This window comes from Citrus sinensis, chromosome 5 (genome assembly GCF_022201045.2).
Source record: "Citrus sinensis cultivar Valencia sweet orange chromosome 5, DVS_A1.0, whole genome shotgun sequence".
In the NCBI taxonomy this organism is placed as follows: domain Eukaryota; kingdom Viridiplantae; phylum Streptophyta; class Magnoliopsida; order Sapindales; family Rutaceae; genus Citrus; species Citrus sinensis.
In genome coordinates, this window is record NC_068560.1 from 31,650,930 (window position 1) to 31,665,428 (window position 14,499).

The 14,499-nt window shown below is 35.8% G+C and overlaps 4 protein-coding genes across 4 annotated transcripts; 3 read left to right on the forward strand and 1 right to left on the reverse strand.

The window, feature by feature from the left end:
• Positions 1-84: 84 nt before the first annotated feature.
• Positions 85-1,994, forward strand: LOC102615204 (30S ribosomal protein 2, chloroplastic). Its single transcript, XM_006472480.4, has 4 exons — positions 85-663; positions 772-870; positions 1,245-1,532; positions 1,675-1,994. The coding sequence occupies exons 1-4, from the start codon at positions 100-102 to the stop codon at positions 1,813-1,815; spliced, it is 1,092 nt and encodes a 363-aa protein (XP_006472543.2). The 5' UTR covers positions 85-99; the 3' UTR covers positions 1,816-1,994.
• Positions 1,995-5,669: 3,675 nt separating this feature from the next.
• On the forward strand, positions 5,670-6,626 carry LOC102618126 (blue copper protein). The gene is made up of 2 exons (XM_006472941.4): positions 5,670-5,913; positions 5,999-6,626. Exons 1-2 carry the CDS (start codon positions 5,745-5,747, stop codon positions 6,397-6,399), a joined length of 570 nt encoding a protein of 189 aa, XP_006473004.2. The 5' UTR covers positions 5,670-5,744; the 3' UTR covers positions 6,400-6,626.
• Positions 6,627-7,399: 773 nt separating this feature from the next.
• Positions 7,400-10,161, forward strand: LOC102615477 (uncharacterized). Its single transcript, XM_006472481.4, has 4 exons — positions 7,400-7,811; positions 8,130-8,668; positions 9,099-9,185; positions 9,765-10,161. Exons 1-4 carry the CDS (start codon positions 7,557-7,559, stop codon positions 10,033-10,035), a joined length of 1,152 nt encoding a protein of 383 aa, XP_006472544.2. The 5' UTR covers positions 7,400-7,556; the 3' UTR covers positions 10,036-10,161.
• A 3,242-nt stretch (positions 10,162-13,403) lies between these two features.
• Positions 13,404-13,820, reverse strand: LOC102615781 (classical arabinogalactan protein 10). Its single transcript, XM_006472482.4, has one exon. The coding sequence runs from the start codon at positions 13,818-13,820 to the stop codon at positions 13,404-13,406; it is 417 nt and encodes a 138-aa protein (XP_006472545.2).
• Positions 13,821-14,499: the final 679 nt, after the last annotated feature.

Genomic DNA, 14,499 nt, shown 5'->3' on the forward strand with positions numbered 1-14,499 from the left:
GAGAATTCGAAATCAATCTGTCGTTGGAACTCGATTCAACAGTTTGACTATTTTCTCTAACGGTATGTGGAGTGTATTATCCACATATCTTCACACAGTATGGGTAATCCATCTAAAAAGTCCAATGCCTATGAACGACGTCGTTTACTAGTTCCTCCTAAGTCCCACTACAAAACGGCCAAGGTGGAACTCAAGGCTCTCCTTATCCAAATTGTTCCAACAACACACCATCAGACTCGGTCTCTCCCAAACTCAAAGTGGATAGTGGCTATGTCTCTTCTTCGTCTTTACTGTTGTTTCCCTTCAACCTCGTACTTGTACACTGAACCACAGCAACAACAATCACATGAAGCCCCTTTTGTATCCCTCCTCCAAAAACAGCAAAAACAACATTACAACTATTTTTTCCCTCTTTCTTCGTCTCCCTTTCATGCTTACACATTCCCAATTACCCCCAAAAAAGTTAGCCCTTTTGTTTTCCATTTCTCAGCCACCACTCAAGACCCATTTGTTGATTCTTCTTCTGCTGCTGCTGTAAATACTGAGCAACGGGAAGAAGAATATTCTAAGACCAGATTGGTTGCCCAGAACGTTCCTTGGACTTCTACTCACGAAGACATTCGTGCTTTGTTTGAGCAGCACGGGACAGTTCTAGACGTTGAGGTTTCTTTTTACATTATCGGAGTTTATTTTCTGTTTTGTGATATGGGTTTTGGTTTTTGATTGGTTTGTTGATGGGGGTTTTTTGTTGTTTTGTTCTTGTGGTTTTAGCTTTCGATGCATTCGAAGAACAGGAACAGGGGTTTGGCTTTTGTCACGATGGGTTCCCCTGACGAGGCTACTGCTGCTCTCAATAATCTCGAATCGTATGTAAGCATATAAAAGTTTAATTCTTTAATGAGTTTTTCATGTTTTCGTAAAAATTTTGATGATTATATTGGAAATGCATTGAAGTGGAGTAATGATTAGATGGCTTTAGTAATTTGGGACAACTCCCTGTTAATGTAGTTTAAAATAACTATGTAGCTTATTTATTTGTTTGTTTTATGGTTTTCAATTAAATTTTGTTGGCATATTTACAGTGAGGAAGTTAGTAAAGGGAATGAATATGATCGATGGAAAATAAATTTGATCTTCTTTATTTTCTTACCGACTATGCCTAGGCTTAATTTTTCTGTGTTTCATGCCATTTTTTCAACTTGGAAATGTTCTTCCTATGATTAGTTTTATTTTTATTTTTTAAGGAATTTGAGGGTCGTACTTTAAAGGTCAATTATGCAAAGATAAAAAAGAAGAATCCTTTCCCACCTGTTCAGCCAAAGCCATTTGCAACCTTCAACCTGTTCATAGCAAATCTGTCATTTGAAGCAAGAGCTAAAGATCTTAGGGAGTTCTTCATATCAGAAGGCTGGGATGTTGTTTCTGCTGAAGTTATTTTCCATGATAATCCAAGAAGGTCTGCTGGGTATGGATTTGTGTCCTTCAAATCCAAGAAAGTGGCTGAGGCAGCTATTTCTGCTTTTCAAGGGAAGGTAATCATGTGTTTAGTGATTGCACTTAGTTATTTGTACTTATAATATGTTTTTATTTTGCATTTATCGATACTTAGTTAATCTTGCTGTTTGAATAAGCTGGTTTTGAAGTGAAGAACTCTGAGAGGTGTTTGTCTTGCAGCTATTTATGGGACGACCTCTTCGAGTGGCTCCTAGTAGACAGTTTGCTAGACTTCAAACAAAAGAGGGTCTGCATTCTGACGAAACATCAGACGACTTGAACATTAATGCAGAGGAAGCAGACACGGCCGATGTAAGTTGAAAACGAACTGCTTCTGAGGGCACTTAAAATTCTTCATTTACTTGACTTGTAATTTTGCAGGTAAATTTTCTTATATTCACACAGATTTAAAAGATTTGTGATCATTAAGGCAAAAGAAAATGTTATATACAGCTATATTTTGTGCAATCTGGATGATGAAGTACTTCTATGTGTTCCAGCATCATTGTGCTACTAACCAGCATCACTGTCAAAGTTTAAAAAAAAAAAAAAAAAAGATACTCATTTCTATGCATTGTGCCAACCCTGATATAAGTGTCATTTGATCTCAAGACTTGTACTCCTAGAAGCTCCACCTTTACCTGCTAAGACAGCTAGTACTATTGGCTTAACTGAATGCACAATAAGATTCACATAATTCTAGCATACACGAAGAAAGTATTTGACAGTTATGAGGTATAGAATTCACATGCATGTAGACATTCCTTATCCTGAAGGCACCCGCTGGCGATAAAACTATGGACTTCAAGTCTCATTGTGGTCTTCAGTATCATCTCCTATTGGAATTCTGGCCGTGAACGTACGGTGAACATGCTGGTTTTCTAACTTCAGTGTGCTCCATGAACATTCTAGAGTGACTAAGGCCTGGCTTCTGACCCAGCTGTGACCAAACACTGGACATGAGAGAAATTTTGTTTGCGTTTCTCCTGCATATATCTTGTTAAATTTCCATGTCTTCAGTCCCTTGTTTAATTAAATGGTTTGACCACATCCAGTCATGTATTTTACTCCTGGTAGTCACAAAACCTGAGAAGAGATGGTTAAGGGTGCGATTGGCGGTGCAGCTGCTCCCCACCCTATATCCTAGGAGAATATCTCCTAGATTATAGGGTGGGGAGACGGCGCAGCTGCCCAAAACGCACACTAAATTCATTATATACATACAAATTTTTAAATTTTAAACCTTATTATCACCAAAGATGTCAAGCAGAACTGAACAAGGAGTAGCGATTAGGAACATATGCCAACAGTTGTCTGTCAAGGGTCAACTTTTGTACATGCTGCTTCAACCACTTTTTGATACTGTGGGATAATTACTCTTCCTCGCCCATGCATGGTGTCTGCATCTTGTGCTGCTTGAGTGTGATCGTCGTATCAATGGTGAATCAGGGAAAGTAGAGGCAAGTTAGTAAGAGACCGCACTCGAACAAGTTTGTGAAGTCTCATCTAGGTGGGTTAGTCAACTTAAACCTGTTTTTGTATGTGCATTTTGTACTTAGGTTAGGGAGAAGTTGCTCCCCAGGAAATAAACCATGACTTAGAAAACGGTATAAATGTGACCTGGGATTTACATAAACTGAATTCTGTTCTATTTTATGCATCCTCTGTTACCACTTACCAGTCAAAATCATTATACTCGAGCATGTTCAGAGCCCATAGCAAAAAGTCTCTTGTTTCTACGTGTCTCATCGCAAATCCTTGTGTATAGACTGCATACGTGAAAAATTATTTTTATCTGTTTTATTATACTTGATCAAAGTAGACGAAGATAGTGTTTAACCAAGAAGCATTTTGAAGTGTTTTGTGAACATACTTTGATATAGAGCCATTGTCAGGTAAGAATGCTATATAAAGGAAAAAAAAATCAGAAACTCATCATTCTTCATTAAATGCTTGAAAAAGGTGAAGGAATATTTGCTTTCCACTTTCCAGAAAAGTAGTGAGGCAGAAACCTACGGGACCCTTCTTAAATCGGCGTAGTTGGTAAACAGGTGCAGGAGTGGTTGGGCAGAAACAATAGGACCCAAAACAGCCCAACTAAAACTCAAATCATCCAAATCTATAAGTACACCATGTCGATGTGATTCATGACTTTGTCGAGCTTGTCATGCGATGGGAGTGGGACCCTACGTACTTTGCCTTCACCCTTGTAATAATGAAACATTTTAATTTAATCCACTCATTGACTTGTCATCCTAATTCACCTGCTGATAATCATGTCCATCACGACCTCTTGTACCATTTTTGTTGGGGGGGATGTTATGTATGAAAGTTGAGACGTTAAACTTTTGGGTGCTTTAGCGAATACAAGCAAAAATGGAATTCAATAATAAATTGAAGACACTCAAGATTTTCTTAATATCACTTTAATTTATGGGACATTGTTATTTTTCCACTAAAGTTTTTCTGACAAATTAAGTTAGTACTATAATTTGGTGAAAATTATATTTTATCACCAAACGCTTACCATGTTAGTATTTTATCACAATTATGTTAAAAATAAGTTAATTTTTAATGGAATATGAGTTGAGAGTCGATTTTGCCCTCGAGCATAAAAGACGATTTTATCATTTGAAAAGAAAGAATTACAAAAAAAGAAAATTTATCATTTATCCACCAAAAGTTTTCTGACAAATTAATTCAGTACTAAGATTTTAAAAAAATTATATTTTACCACATAATATTTTAAGTTGTTATCATTTTATCACCAAAAACATTAAAAATAATTAAATATTTAACCTAGAGTATAAAAACTATTTTTTCATTTGAAAAGAAAGAAATTACATAAGAGAAATTATCCTATAAAAGTAGCCGTTATATTACAAAATCAATTACTTTTTTTTTTTATCATATAAACATGTTGTGCATTCAAATATCAAATTCTAAGTAATATAAACCAAACACTTCAGTTTTAATAATATCTTTCAACACCAGCAACCCTAAGCTATTTCAAACACTACAATGGTAACCAAATACTCCAAATTTAATACTTCATCATTCAACAATTGTGTTAATGTTTTGACTTCAACATGAAATTTCCTAAATGCACTTATGATATTATAAAATTTTTTCTTGTGTTAATGTTTTGGTAATAAAGTGATAATAGCTTAAACATTAGGTAGTAAAATATAGATTTTAAAAAAATTTAGCACTAAATTGATATTTCAGCAAACTTCTAATGGACAAATGATAATATCTCTTTTACAATTAGACTGTGTGTTTTGACTTTAACACAAAATTCTTTAAATACTCTTATGACATCAGTAAATTTTTAACTGTGTTAACGAAATGACGAAATTATACTAACAACGTAAATATTTGGTGCTAAAATATAATTTTCACCAAATCATAGTACTAATTTAATGTGTCAAAAAAATTTTGGTGGAAAAATTATAGTATCCCTTAATTTATTGATTTCACGTCACTAAAAGATGCTAATAGGCATAGCTCCTTTCCTTCATTCCACTCTGCATAGTATTCGCTAAACTCGAGGAGTTTCTCTATAATAAAAAGCATCTTTTTGGCTAGTCCAAAAGAATTAATAGTATTTGAAAAAGGAATACAAATTTCCCTGAATACATTGAGTAGGCATTAAGTCAGTAACTTCTCTGTCTCCATAATAAAATCAAGCCTATATACTGAGTTGTGATGTTCATAGACTCCTAAATTTGACAAATTTTCATCTTTTTTGAAGAATTACCAATCCTACTAGAATATCAGCATCACATGAACAAGAACTTACTTCATTTACAATCCATCATTCAAATAGAGACAAATAAGGGACAACTAACAAGAATATCACTTGTAAATTTTAAAGCCATTAATAAGACATGCTTTTTTGGTGCCTCCTAATGCTTATATGAACTGGCAGCTGTCCGCTATAAACACATTATTGATAACAGGAAGAATCATTCAATGCAACAACCATTTCTATCTAATTGAAGCAATTAGAAGAAACAGAGAAGAAAGAATCCACTTCGTATTGTATTAGGTATGGAGTTCGGTTGAAGTAATACTCATGAGATAAAGTCCTTTTCCGAATTTCAGAGATCACATGATAATTAAGTGGACCAAACTTTATTTACACCAATCCCTCTACATCATTATATAAACAACCCCTTCTCCTTCTAACAACTATCCACCAAGCATCTTCCAATTATTTTGCTTTCTCTTTATATATCTCTCTTAAAATGGCAGGAGTTTTCTCTGGGTTGGTTGTTTGTGCAGTTTTAGTCTTTTGTGTGGTGGTTCCAAGCTTTGCTACAGTTTACAATGTAGGAGAGTCCTCAGGCTGGACAATGGGTACTGACTATAGCACTTGGACCAGTGGCAAGACATTTGCTGTTGGTGACAGCCTTGGTGAGTTAATTTCATCAAGCGTTTGATGTGTTCCTTATCCTTAACATGGCTATACAAACTTATAATGTTGAATTTTGTTTGATAGTTTTCAACTATGGAAGTGGGCACACTGTTGATGAAGTGAGTGGTAGTGACTACAACTCATGCACCGTGGGAAATGCAATCACATCAGACAGTTCAGGTGCCACCACCATCACTCTAAAGACTGCCGGAACACACTACTTCATTTGTGGTGTCCCTGGTCACTGCGGCAGCGGCATGAAGCTTGCCGTCACTGTGGGATCAGGGTCACCAACCGCTTCTCCATCAGGCTCAGGTTCATCATCTACAGGTGGCTCTGGCGGTTCTTCGCTGCCTTCTGGCCGCAATACGACAACCACCAAAACTTCACCTTATACACCTGATTTATCTTCGGGGGCTAATTTCTCTCCATTTGTTGCTCTAGGAATTACTTGTGTTGCATTCTTCATGTTGGTTCTCTCATAAGCTTCTCCTTGCTGATGACCAGGATAGAGGCAGTGCTTTTTCTCCTTTACGTTATGCATTTCTAGTTTGTATTCATGAGGCCTGGTTTTATCAATTAGTAGGTTGTTTCCTTGAAAAAAAACAAAAATTATGCGTGTGTTATTATTATAGGGCCATAGCTTTTCTGTTCACAATCACAGGGGATTTGATCCTCAATATTATGAATCAGATTCTCACTTTTGTTTGCCTTTAAGGTGCGATGATAAGAATATCAAGTATCAGTGGGTATGCAGTCGTGACCCATTACCTTCAAAACAAAAATGGTACTTACCAGACGCTTCAGATGTTGAAGAAGCAGTTGGTACACCAAAAAGAAAAAGAAAATTTCATTGGAAAGAAGTCTAACACAGTTGGACTGTTGACACATGACGAACATATGGATAAGGCAATTCATAGTTAAACTTACATAAATTTTAATTTTTGACACACGCATATAAATCTATAACTAGACTGTTCCCCTCCTGTTCCCACCTCCAGCAAAATTTACACATACTTGCGCGTTTTTGGCTCAAGAAAAAACAAAAGAGCTTTGTTTATCTCAATGTCTTGTGTATTTCTTGTCTTGGATTTCAGTTTGTTTCCGTTCACAACTCCATTACCGTAAGTAACAGTACGACAACTAACTCGTAACTCAATTCAATAACATCTTCGCACCGGGAAAATCACGATTCTTCATGCCGGCATACTTCAAGGAATTTTATACCACATGTCGGTTCCTACACTGATTAATTTACGAGGAATCGGATATCAATTTAAATTTTGTGCGACTTGTCATACAGGTTTGACGCCACAATAAAACAATTACAAGTGACGGTCATCTTATAAACATTGTACTACATGTCAGTTTTAAATATTATTACAATACGACAACTATGCTAATTCTTAAAATTTTGCATATATCATCCTAAGATTCTACTTCAAGGTCGTTGCTGATCTTCGAAAGTAATACGGCAAGTAGGTTTTGTCATTTTTTATTGTACGACTTGTCATAGTAAAGAAAACCCAGACGAACTTCGGAACTTGCTAAGTTTTTCTTCCCCGTTCGGCAATCAGTGAATCACAAAACAGTAATAATAAGAGTAGTGAAAACACAGAAATGGAAAACCAAAGGTTCCAAAATGCGGGGAATTGCATGGATTTCACTGTTGCCTCTCATCATAGTCACGTCTCTGATCATCTACGACGAGTGGGTTTCCACTCCTTCTTGCAAAATCATGCCTTCCGCGGATCCTAATGATTACGAACCGGGTCCAAATTCGGGTTCGGGGGTTGATCTGAAGGTTATGATGGTTGCTAATTTGTTACTGGTCGGGTCGGATTCCGGTTTCGTCGACCGCCATTTTAGAGACTATTACATGGCCAAATTTTTCAGAGTAAGTTGGCAAATCTGCTTATATATTAATATATTTATATGCAAAGAAGCTTTGTTTGCATTAATTTCACATTTTATCTTATGAGCTGAGGCTGGAAGCAAAAATGAATTTAGTGTCATTGAAAGCATTATATGCTTCAGGACGTATGTTTGATATTCGTTCTAAAAACAATTACATAAAGCTGCTATTGGAGCACATGCATATAGGAGAATGAGAAATGGCTGTCAAGATTGGATTTGTTCAATGTGAATGTGTTACCTTGATATTCCTTGTTATTTTACTAAAATAAAGCATCTGTTATTGTTATACGTGACGCAGAAATCTTTTCATACTCTGAACCCTGATATGCTGCTAGTCTTGGGAGATGTTTCCGCAAAAGGGTCAGAGTTGACGAGAAGTGATTGGTTGCCTGTGCTAGATCGATTTCATCAGATGTTGGGAACCTTTCTTGGTGTTCCTTTTCATGTGCTTTTAGGTGATAGGGATGTAGGAGAATGCAGTGGACTTGACACTGGGTCTGTCGATTGGATAGCTGGGAACTTTCCTGGTCTGGATTCATCTGGTTGCGGTGCATTTGAAATTAGCAATATCAGCTTTCTCTCTCTTAATGCTGTGGCGTTGCTCTGTGGCAATAATAAACTAAGGTTTAGTGTTGAAAAGGTTATAGAGACAGAGAGTATAGATCTTAGAATGGAAGCCAAAGGCTCAGCTGAAGCAGTTCATGACTTCAGTAATTTTGCTTGGAGAGAAAAAGCTATGTCTTCCAAGTCTGGTCCTGTCTTATTACTTCATTTTCCTTTGCACCGAACAATGGAAAGTCAGTGTGGATCACAGATTTCAAATACACGTGAAAAAAGGTAGCTATGCATCCCTGTAATCCATCATCACTGTTTTATAAGATTGATTTCCATAATGTAGATAAGTACTTAAGCTCAGTTTTCAACATTAACAATGCATATTTGTGTGGGTAGTCGAGGGCATGCTATGAAACCTGTTATGTCAAAGTTGGGTAGGAAGGGCTAGGTCATTTGACTTAGGCCTGAATCCTCATGTTTATCTATTTTATTGATCTATGGTTTTTTGTTTTTTAATTTTAACTCTTGTTTTGATTTGTTTTCTTAAAGAAGTTGTAGGAACTGGAAAATTATATTTGTGTTCAGTAATTTGCATCAGTGTGGCATTAGTTCATCTTGCCGCTTGAAATTCTGATTCATGTGCTTGATTTTATGTTCTGAACTTGCTCGGTATCAGTGATGCATCGTATTTCTGTTGAATTTATTCTTTCAGGGGGTTCTCTGAACCTGGACCCTATGGTTTACTGCACGCCGTCCCCCTCAATGCTACAGAATACATTTTCCAGGCTCTCAAGCCAAAGTAAGTCCATGTTCTTTTTTCCCAGTATATGTGGATGATTTAATAGGTACTTCACTGCTTTTTATAGATTCTAAAAAGCGCTTACATGTGCAAACTGATGTAGGACAGAAAATGAACAAAAGAAGACTGAAGAAATTAATTAAGATTTAGTAGAATAAAGTGAAAGAGGAGAGAAGGCAAAATAATCAATTATCAATGATTAATTGATGTTTTAGCTTTGTCGTAGAAACATTATGATGAACATACAGTATTCTACCTGATCCAAGTTTTTGGTCATCAGTCTTTGTTAGACAAACACAAATCAAACATAATAGGACCCAATGAATCCTCAAAGGCATAGGATAGTGTGAATTGGACAGAGGTTTGCTCCAATCTTGCTAATTCTAATATCACAGATCCAATATATAACAATTTTTATCTAAATATCTTGTAATCTTTAAGGCTCTTTTCTCTTCATTGTAAAGTTGCTTAGTGGTGTAATAAATGACGTTGCTGCCTTTAGTTACAATGCTTCTTCTTAGCACAATTTCTTTCTCCAATCTGTTGGTTTATTAATGCACTTTTTCCCTATGTTTACAGGATTATTTTCAGTGCCCACGCCCATGAATTTTGTGACTACACACACTCAGATGGAACTCGCGAAGTAACTGTCTCAGCCATGACCTGGAAGGCAAGGGATGATCCAGGTTTTGTCATTGCAAATTTCCATGGGAACGGAAGGGGAGTTAGTGTCAGCTATTGCTCTCTTGCTAGAGAATCTCATTTGCTAATCGCCTATGGTTTTGTTCTAATTTCGTTACTGTCGATAATGCTCGTGGCAAATATAACTCAATTGAGACGTTCAAGATGATGATTTTGGAATACCTCCAGAGTCATAACGTGTTGTGCACTACTTTTTGTAAAAAAATTTGCTGTATCGTTGATGACGCTACACTTTTCATTCTTTCCACTATGAGAAAGAATTCTCGTGTGTTTGTGTGTTGGGGGTTGATTCTTTCTTTCTTTCTTTCCTTTAATTATATATATATATATATATATATCAATTTTATAGAAGAAGTTCCATATAAGGTTCGGTGGTGAATTAAGATCACCTAAACTCTTTTTAAAAATAAAAAAATAATAATAAATAAATAGACAAACAAACCCTAGCCTAAACTAAATGCTTTGATTTGTGGGCAAACTAGATTTGGGCATAATTATTGAAAGAGTTTGACTATTAGCACCCCTTAATTGATCTTATAAAATCCATGTTATATTGTAATTACATTTAAAGACAATACAAAAAGAATTAACTGTTCATATTTTTTTCTCTTTTTTAGTCTCACCTATACAATTAGTTTGCACAATCTTAAAACAACAATCATTTTTTCTTTGTTTTTTTATATGAATTATTTTTAATTTTAGAAAGCTAAAGTTTTTTAGTTTTGTAGAGAGAGAAAGTTTGAGAAGAATAGAGATATCAAAACTGCATTTTTTTTTGGTGTAAAAGAGATTATTAAAAAAAATCTTAAAAGGAGTATTTTAAATTAAACAAAGCAAGGAAGATACAACAGAATTTGCAATTTCTACAGAAGCTTCTTCTAACCACTCCAGTGTTCAAGAAGGGAAATTACAATTTTAGTTGTAATTGTATATGCTTAATAATAACTTCATTTTTAGTTGTGAAGTTGCTAATTTCATCTACAATTCAGCATCTTTAGCCATTTTGACTCTTCCTAAAACCGCTTCTAATTCTACAAATTCTACATTATTAGTACAAAATTTCCTGCAAACTAATGCCGCCATAAATTTAAACTCTCCTTGACCAGTGGCTAAAATTCCAATTTCCGCTAAATCTTCTATACCATTTACAGTAACATCTATACTTAGTTTGTACTAATTTTTTTTTTTTTGGGGGAAATCATTGCATTTCATCGCAAAAGTATTTTAAGTGTGAGAAAATAATTGTAAATTGAAAGATTTTTAAATGGGAAAGAGAGGTTCTTTAAAAAAGGGTATTTTTAACAACTGAAGTATAATTGAAATATGGATTTTAATAGGATCTTGAAGGGGTGCCAATAATCCAACTCTTATTGAAAAGTGAAAACTACAATGCCTTCAGGAAATAGAATGACTTCGTGCGTTTCTGGTGCGTTTCGCAACAAATTAAGTGAAAAATGATAGCAACGAACAGCAAGCAGTATTAAGAAATTTTCCTTGTGATGATATTACCAGAGTAAAAAAACGTAACGCAATCCTGAAATAATTAACTTAAAATCACGAATGCAACACATTCACCATTTGCACAGAATTTTATGGTAACATTGTGAGCGAGCGAACGAGCAAGTCCTTTTTATATATTAGCAATCTGTCAAAGACACAACATTTTAGGCTTACTCTTTGGCAATTCCTAACAAAGCATTGTAATATTCCCCCCACCAAAAACACGCACACAAAAAAAAAAAAAAAAGCATTGTATTTGTAGTAATCCATTACAATCAGAGCTTACCTAACGTCCACACCTGAATCCTGATCGTACGGCGCCACACTAACATCTAGGTACTACTGGAATTGAGAGCCCAACGTAATGGGCTTATTTCTACTATTTTGGCGAATGACAAGGCCCACGTTTTCCTCTGTTATAACCCAACTTCAATCTTTACAAACCCATTGATATTATTACCAAAGTTTTGTGATAGTTTCCAAATGAAAAATGGGGTCTGATTGAACGTAAAGTATACTGATCTGATGACCTTTTTTTTCTTTTTTCTCATCTCTAATCTGATATTTCTTGAGCTTTTAGATATATAATTGATGACATGCAAGCTTTTTTAGGCAACTGATGAGCCATTGCATGAATTATGCATTCTCTAAAGATTTCAAGTTTTTTTAATAATCAGGCTAACTCTGCACTGATGCTCTTAACTTCTCTGGACCTTATAAGAGAATGTGTGGGGTTGAATTGAAAATTAAAATTATAGATTCATTCTATTTTTTTTTTCTTGCACTGTTATGTTTAGCTTAAAAAGAGAGTTAGTAAATAAAAGTAAAAGTTGGAAGAATATGTTCGGCTTTAGGACAAACACAACCTTGGTTAATACAAGCCATAAGTAATGATGATTCTTAGCATCGTACTAAATCTTAGAAAGCAAAGCTAAGATTTGGGGTATGAACCTTTAGAGAAAGCCAATGACATTCGCATCGGAAAAGAAAGAGGCGCTGCTTATTTGACAGTAGATATCGAATTCTAAACTGAGCCGGCTTAGCTATATTGGCTCAATCTCATTAGTAATGAATTTGCTGCCAAATTTTAACTAGTATAATATACACGTCAAGCCATCAACCGAATCTCTCGTCTCTTATTAACAACGAGAGCCGAGCGGGGGGCGGATTAATATCAACTACGGGGTGCATTTTGCTTACAGTAATATATTAATTAATAATTTAATTAGACTTCCAAAAAAAAAAAAGAGAGAGAGAGGTCTCTCTTAAGTCTTTGAGGCTCCTTTTCTTTCTGCGAAGGGCGCACATGGGGTCTCCTCTCTGTAAACTGTAATGAGAAGTCCGATAACAGCTGTAACCCCGTGACAACTGTTAAAGCTAAAAATGCCTATTCTATTCTCCCCTTCCACTTTTCTCCTCAATTCATATATAATATATATATATATATTATTCTATTCTATTCGAATCTGTACTTACAACAAAAACCTAACCCTGCATCCTTAAAACAGAAAAAATAATAATAAAAAATGAACGTATCATCAACTCAATATAATAAAAAAGACAAGACCACTTCCAGCTGTACCAAACACGTTACAGCAATCCCTCGTAAAACGACACCGCACAGATCTGACACCACCACTCCTCCCCCTCCTTCGCCCCCCCCCCCCCCCTCCACCCCACCCTCATCTCTTTCTTTCTAACTGTGTCAGGGACCCGTCTCTTCATACATCGTTTTAAACAACTTAAACATGAGTATATTTTATTAATAGGAACAAAAAGAAAAATAATATGTGAATGTAATTAATTATACGAGATTAAAACTCATGAAATTATACGAAATTTAAAATAAACAAAAATAAAACACAAAACTAGATAGATATACTACTAATCATACGTCAAACCGTCAAACTATCGTCATCAGGATCCATCACAATCAAATATAAAAATTAATTAACAAAATATTGAAAAAAAAAATAACCTCCTAAAGGAAAATGAACATAACGATCAACTATAGATCTACATAAACAAAGCAACAGTAGCAACGAATCCTGACAAGTAACCGCCAACAGCAACTCTGTTCAAAGCGACGCCGTTCCCTGGAGTGGAAGCAGGGGCGCCAGTCGGAGTGGAAGCAGGGGCACCAGTCGGAGAGAGAGGAAGGCCCGATGAGGAGACAGGAGCGTTACCGGGAGCCTCGGATACAGGCGGGGACGGCGGTGAGAGAGTCGGCGCGGCGACGGGAGTAGGAGTGGCGGTCGCGGGAGATGGAGACTGAGCATGAGATTTGGAAGGAGAAGGAGCTGCAGCCTTGGGAGCCGGAGAAGATGTTTTGGTGGCTGGTGAGCGAGTCGGCGCCGGACCGGGAGCCTGAGCCACTGCTGAGCCGGCGATGAGAGCCAAGAGCACGATAACGACGAAGCCTGAGTGGGCCATTGCTGTCGTCGTTGATGCCGCGAGAGCTTTGAGAGAGAGAGAGAGAGAGAAAGAGAAAGAGAAAGCAAACAGGCAAGAGAGAGAGTAGAGAAAGAGTTTGTTTGAAAGAAAGGAGAGAGGAAGTGGGGTTTTATACAGTGGTGGAGGGTTGGAAGAGATCACTATTACTACTACTCTTTTACTTGTTCTTTCTGCTTTTGCCCTGCTTACTTTTGCTTGTTTTAATTTCCATTTTTGTCCTTTTTAATTAATTAATGCCTGAGTTTTTAATTTTTTTCGCTTCGATTTCCCTTTTTTTTAGTTCTTATTTTCATTAACTAAACACCATTTTCCCCTTTTTTGTAATTTCTCGTATTACAGAAAGAATTGTTATTTTGGGAATTTCGTAGATCTAAAGGAAGTGTTTGATATTTAATTTGATACGATTCTTGGATTTCCAATTATATATATAATAATGAGTACCCGATTTTTCCAAAAATAAAACGCTTTTTTACTTTTTTTTTTCTTTTTAAATCTATATGGCAAATTAATTGTTTTAAAATAACCTTTTAGTTTCGTTGCCAAAAAAAAAAAAAAAAAACCTTAGAAAAAATTAATTTTAATTTCTAATATATGTCATTTTCTGATAAAACATAAAACTGCGAGGACCCTGATGTTATGCGCATACTTTTTACAAGTA

Excerpts from the sequence above, each read along its gene's own strand:
- LOC102618126 (XM_006472941.4), top strand. The coding sequence starts at position 5,745 with ATGGCAGGAGTTTTCTCTGGGTTGGTTGTTTGTGCAGTTTTAGTCTTT. Across the intron at positions 5,914-5,998 it reads TGCTGTTGGTGACAGCCTTG|TTTTCAACTATGGAAGTGGG; the intron begins GTGAGTTAATTT and ends TTTGTTTGATAG.
- LOC102615781 (XM_006472482.4), bottom strand. The coding sequence starts at position 13,820 with ATGGCCCACTCAGGCTTCGTCGTTATCGTGCTCTTGGCTCTCATCGCC.
- LOC102615477 (XM_006472481.4), top strand. The coding sequence starts at position 7,557 with ATGCGGGGAATTGCATGGATTTCACTGTTGCCTCTCATCATAGTCACG. Across the intron at positions 8,669-9,098 it reads TCAAATACACGTGAAAAAAG|GGGGTTCTCTGAACCTGGAC; the intron begins GTAGCTATGCAT and ends TTATTCTTTCAG. Across the intron at positions 9,186-9,764 it reads TTCCAGGCTCTCAAGCCAAA|GATTATTTTCAGTGCCCACG; the intron begins GTAAGTCCATGT and ends CTATGTTTACAG.
- LOC102615204 (XM_006472480.4), top strand. The coding sequence starts at position 100 with ATGGGTAATCCATCTAAAAAGTCCAATGCCTATGAACGACGTCGTTTA. Across the intron at positions 871-1,244 it reads TCAATAATCTCGAATCGTAT|GAATTTGAGGGTCGTACTTT; the intron begins GTAAGCATATAA and ends TTATTTTTTAAG. Across the intron at positions 1,533-1,674 it reads TTTCTGCTTTTCAAGGGAAG|CTATTTATGGGACGACCTCT; the intron begins GTAATCATGTGT and ends TTTGTCTTGCAG.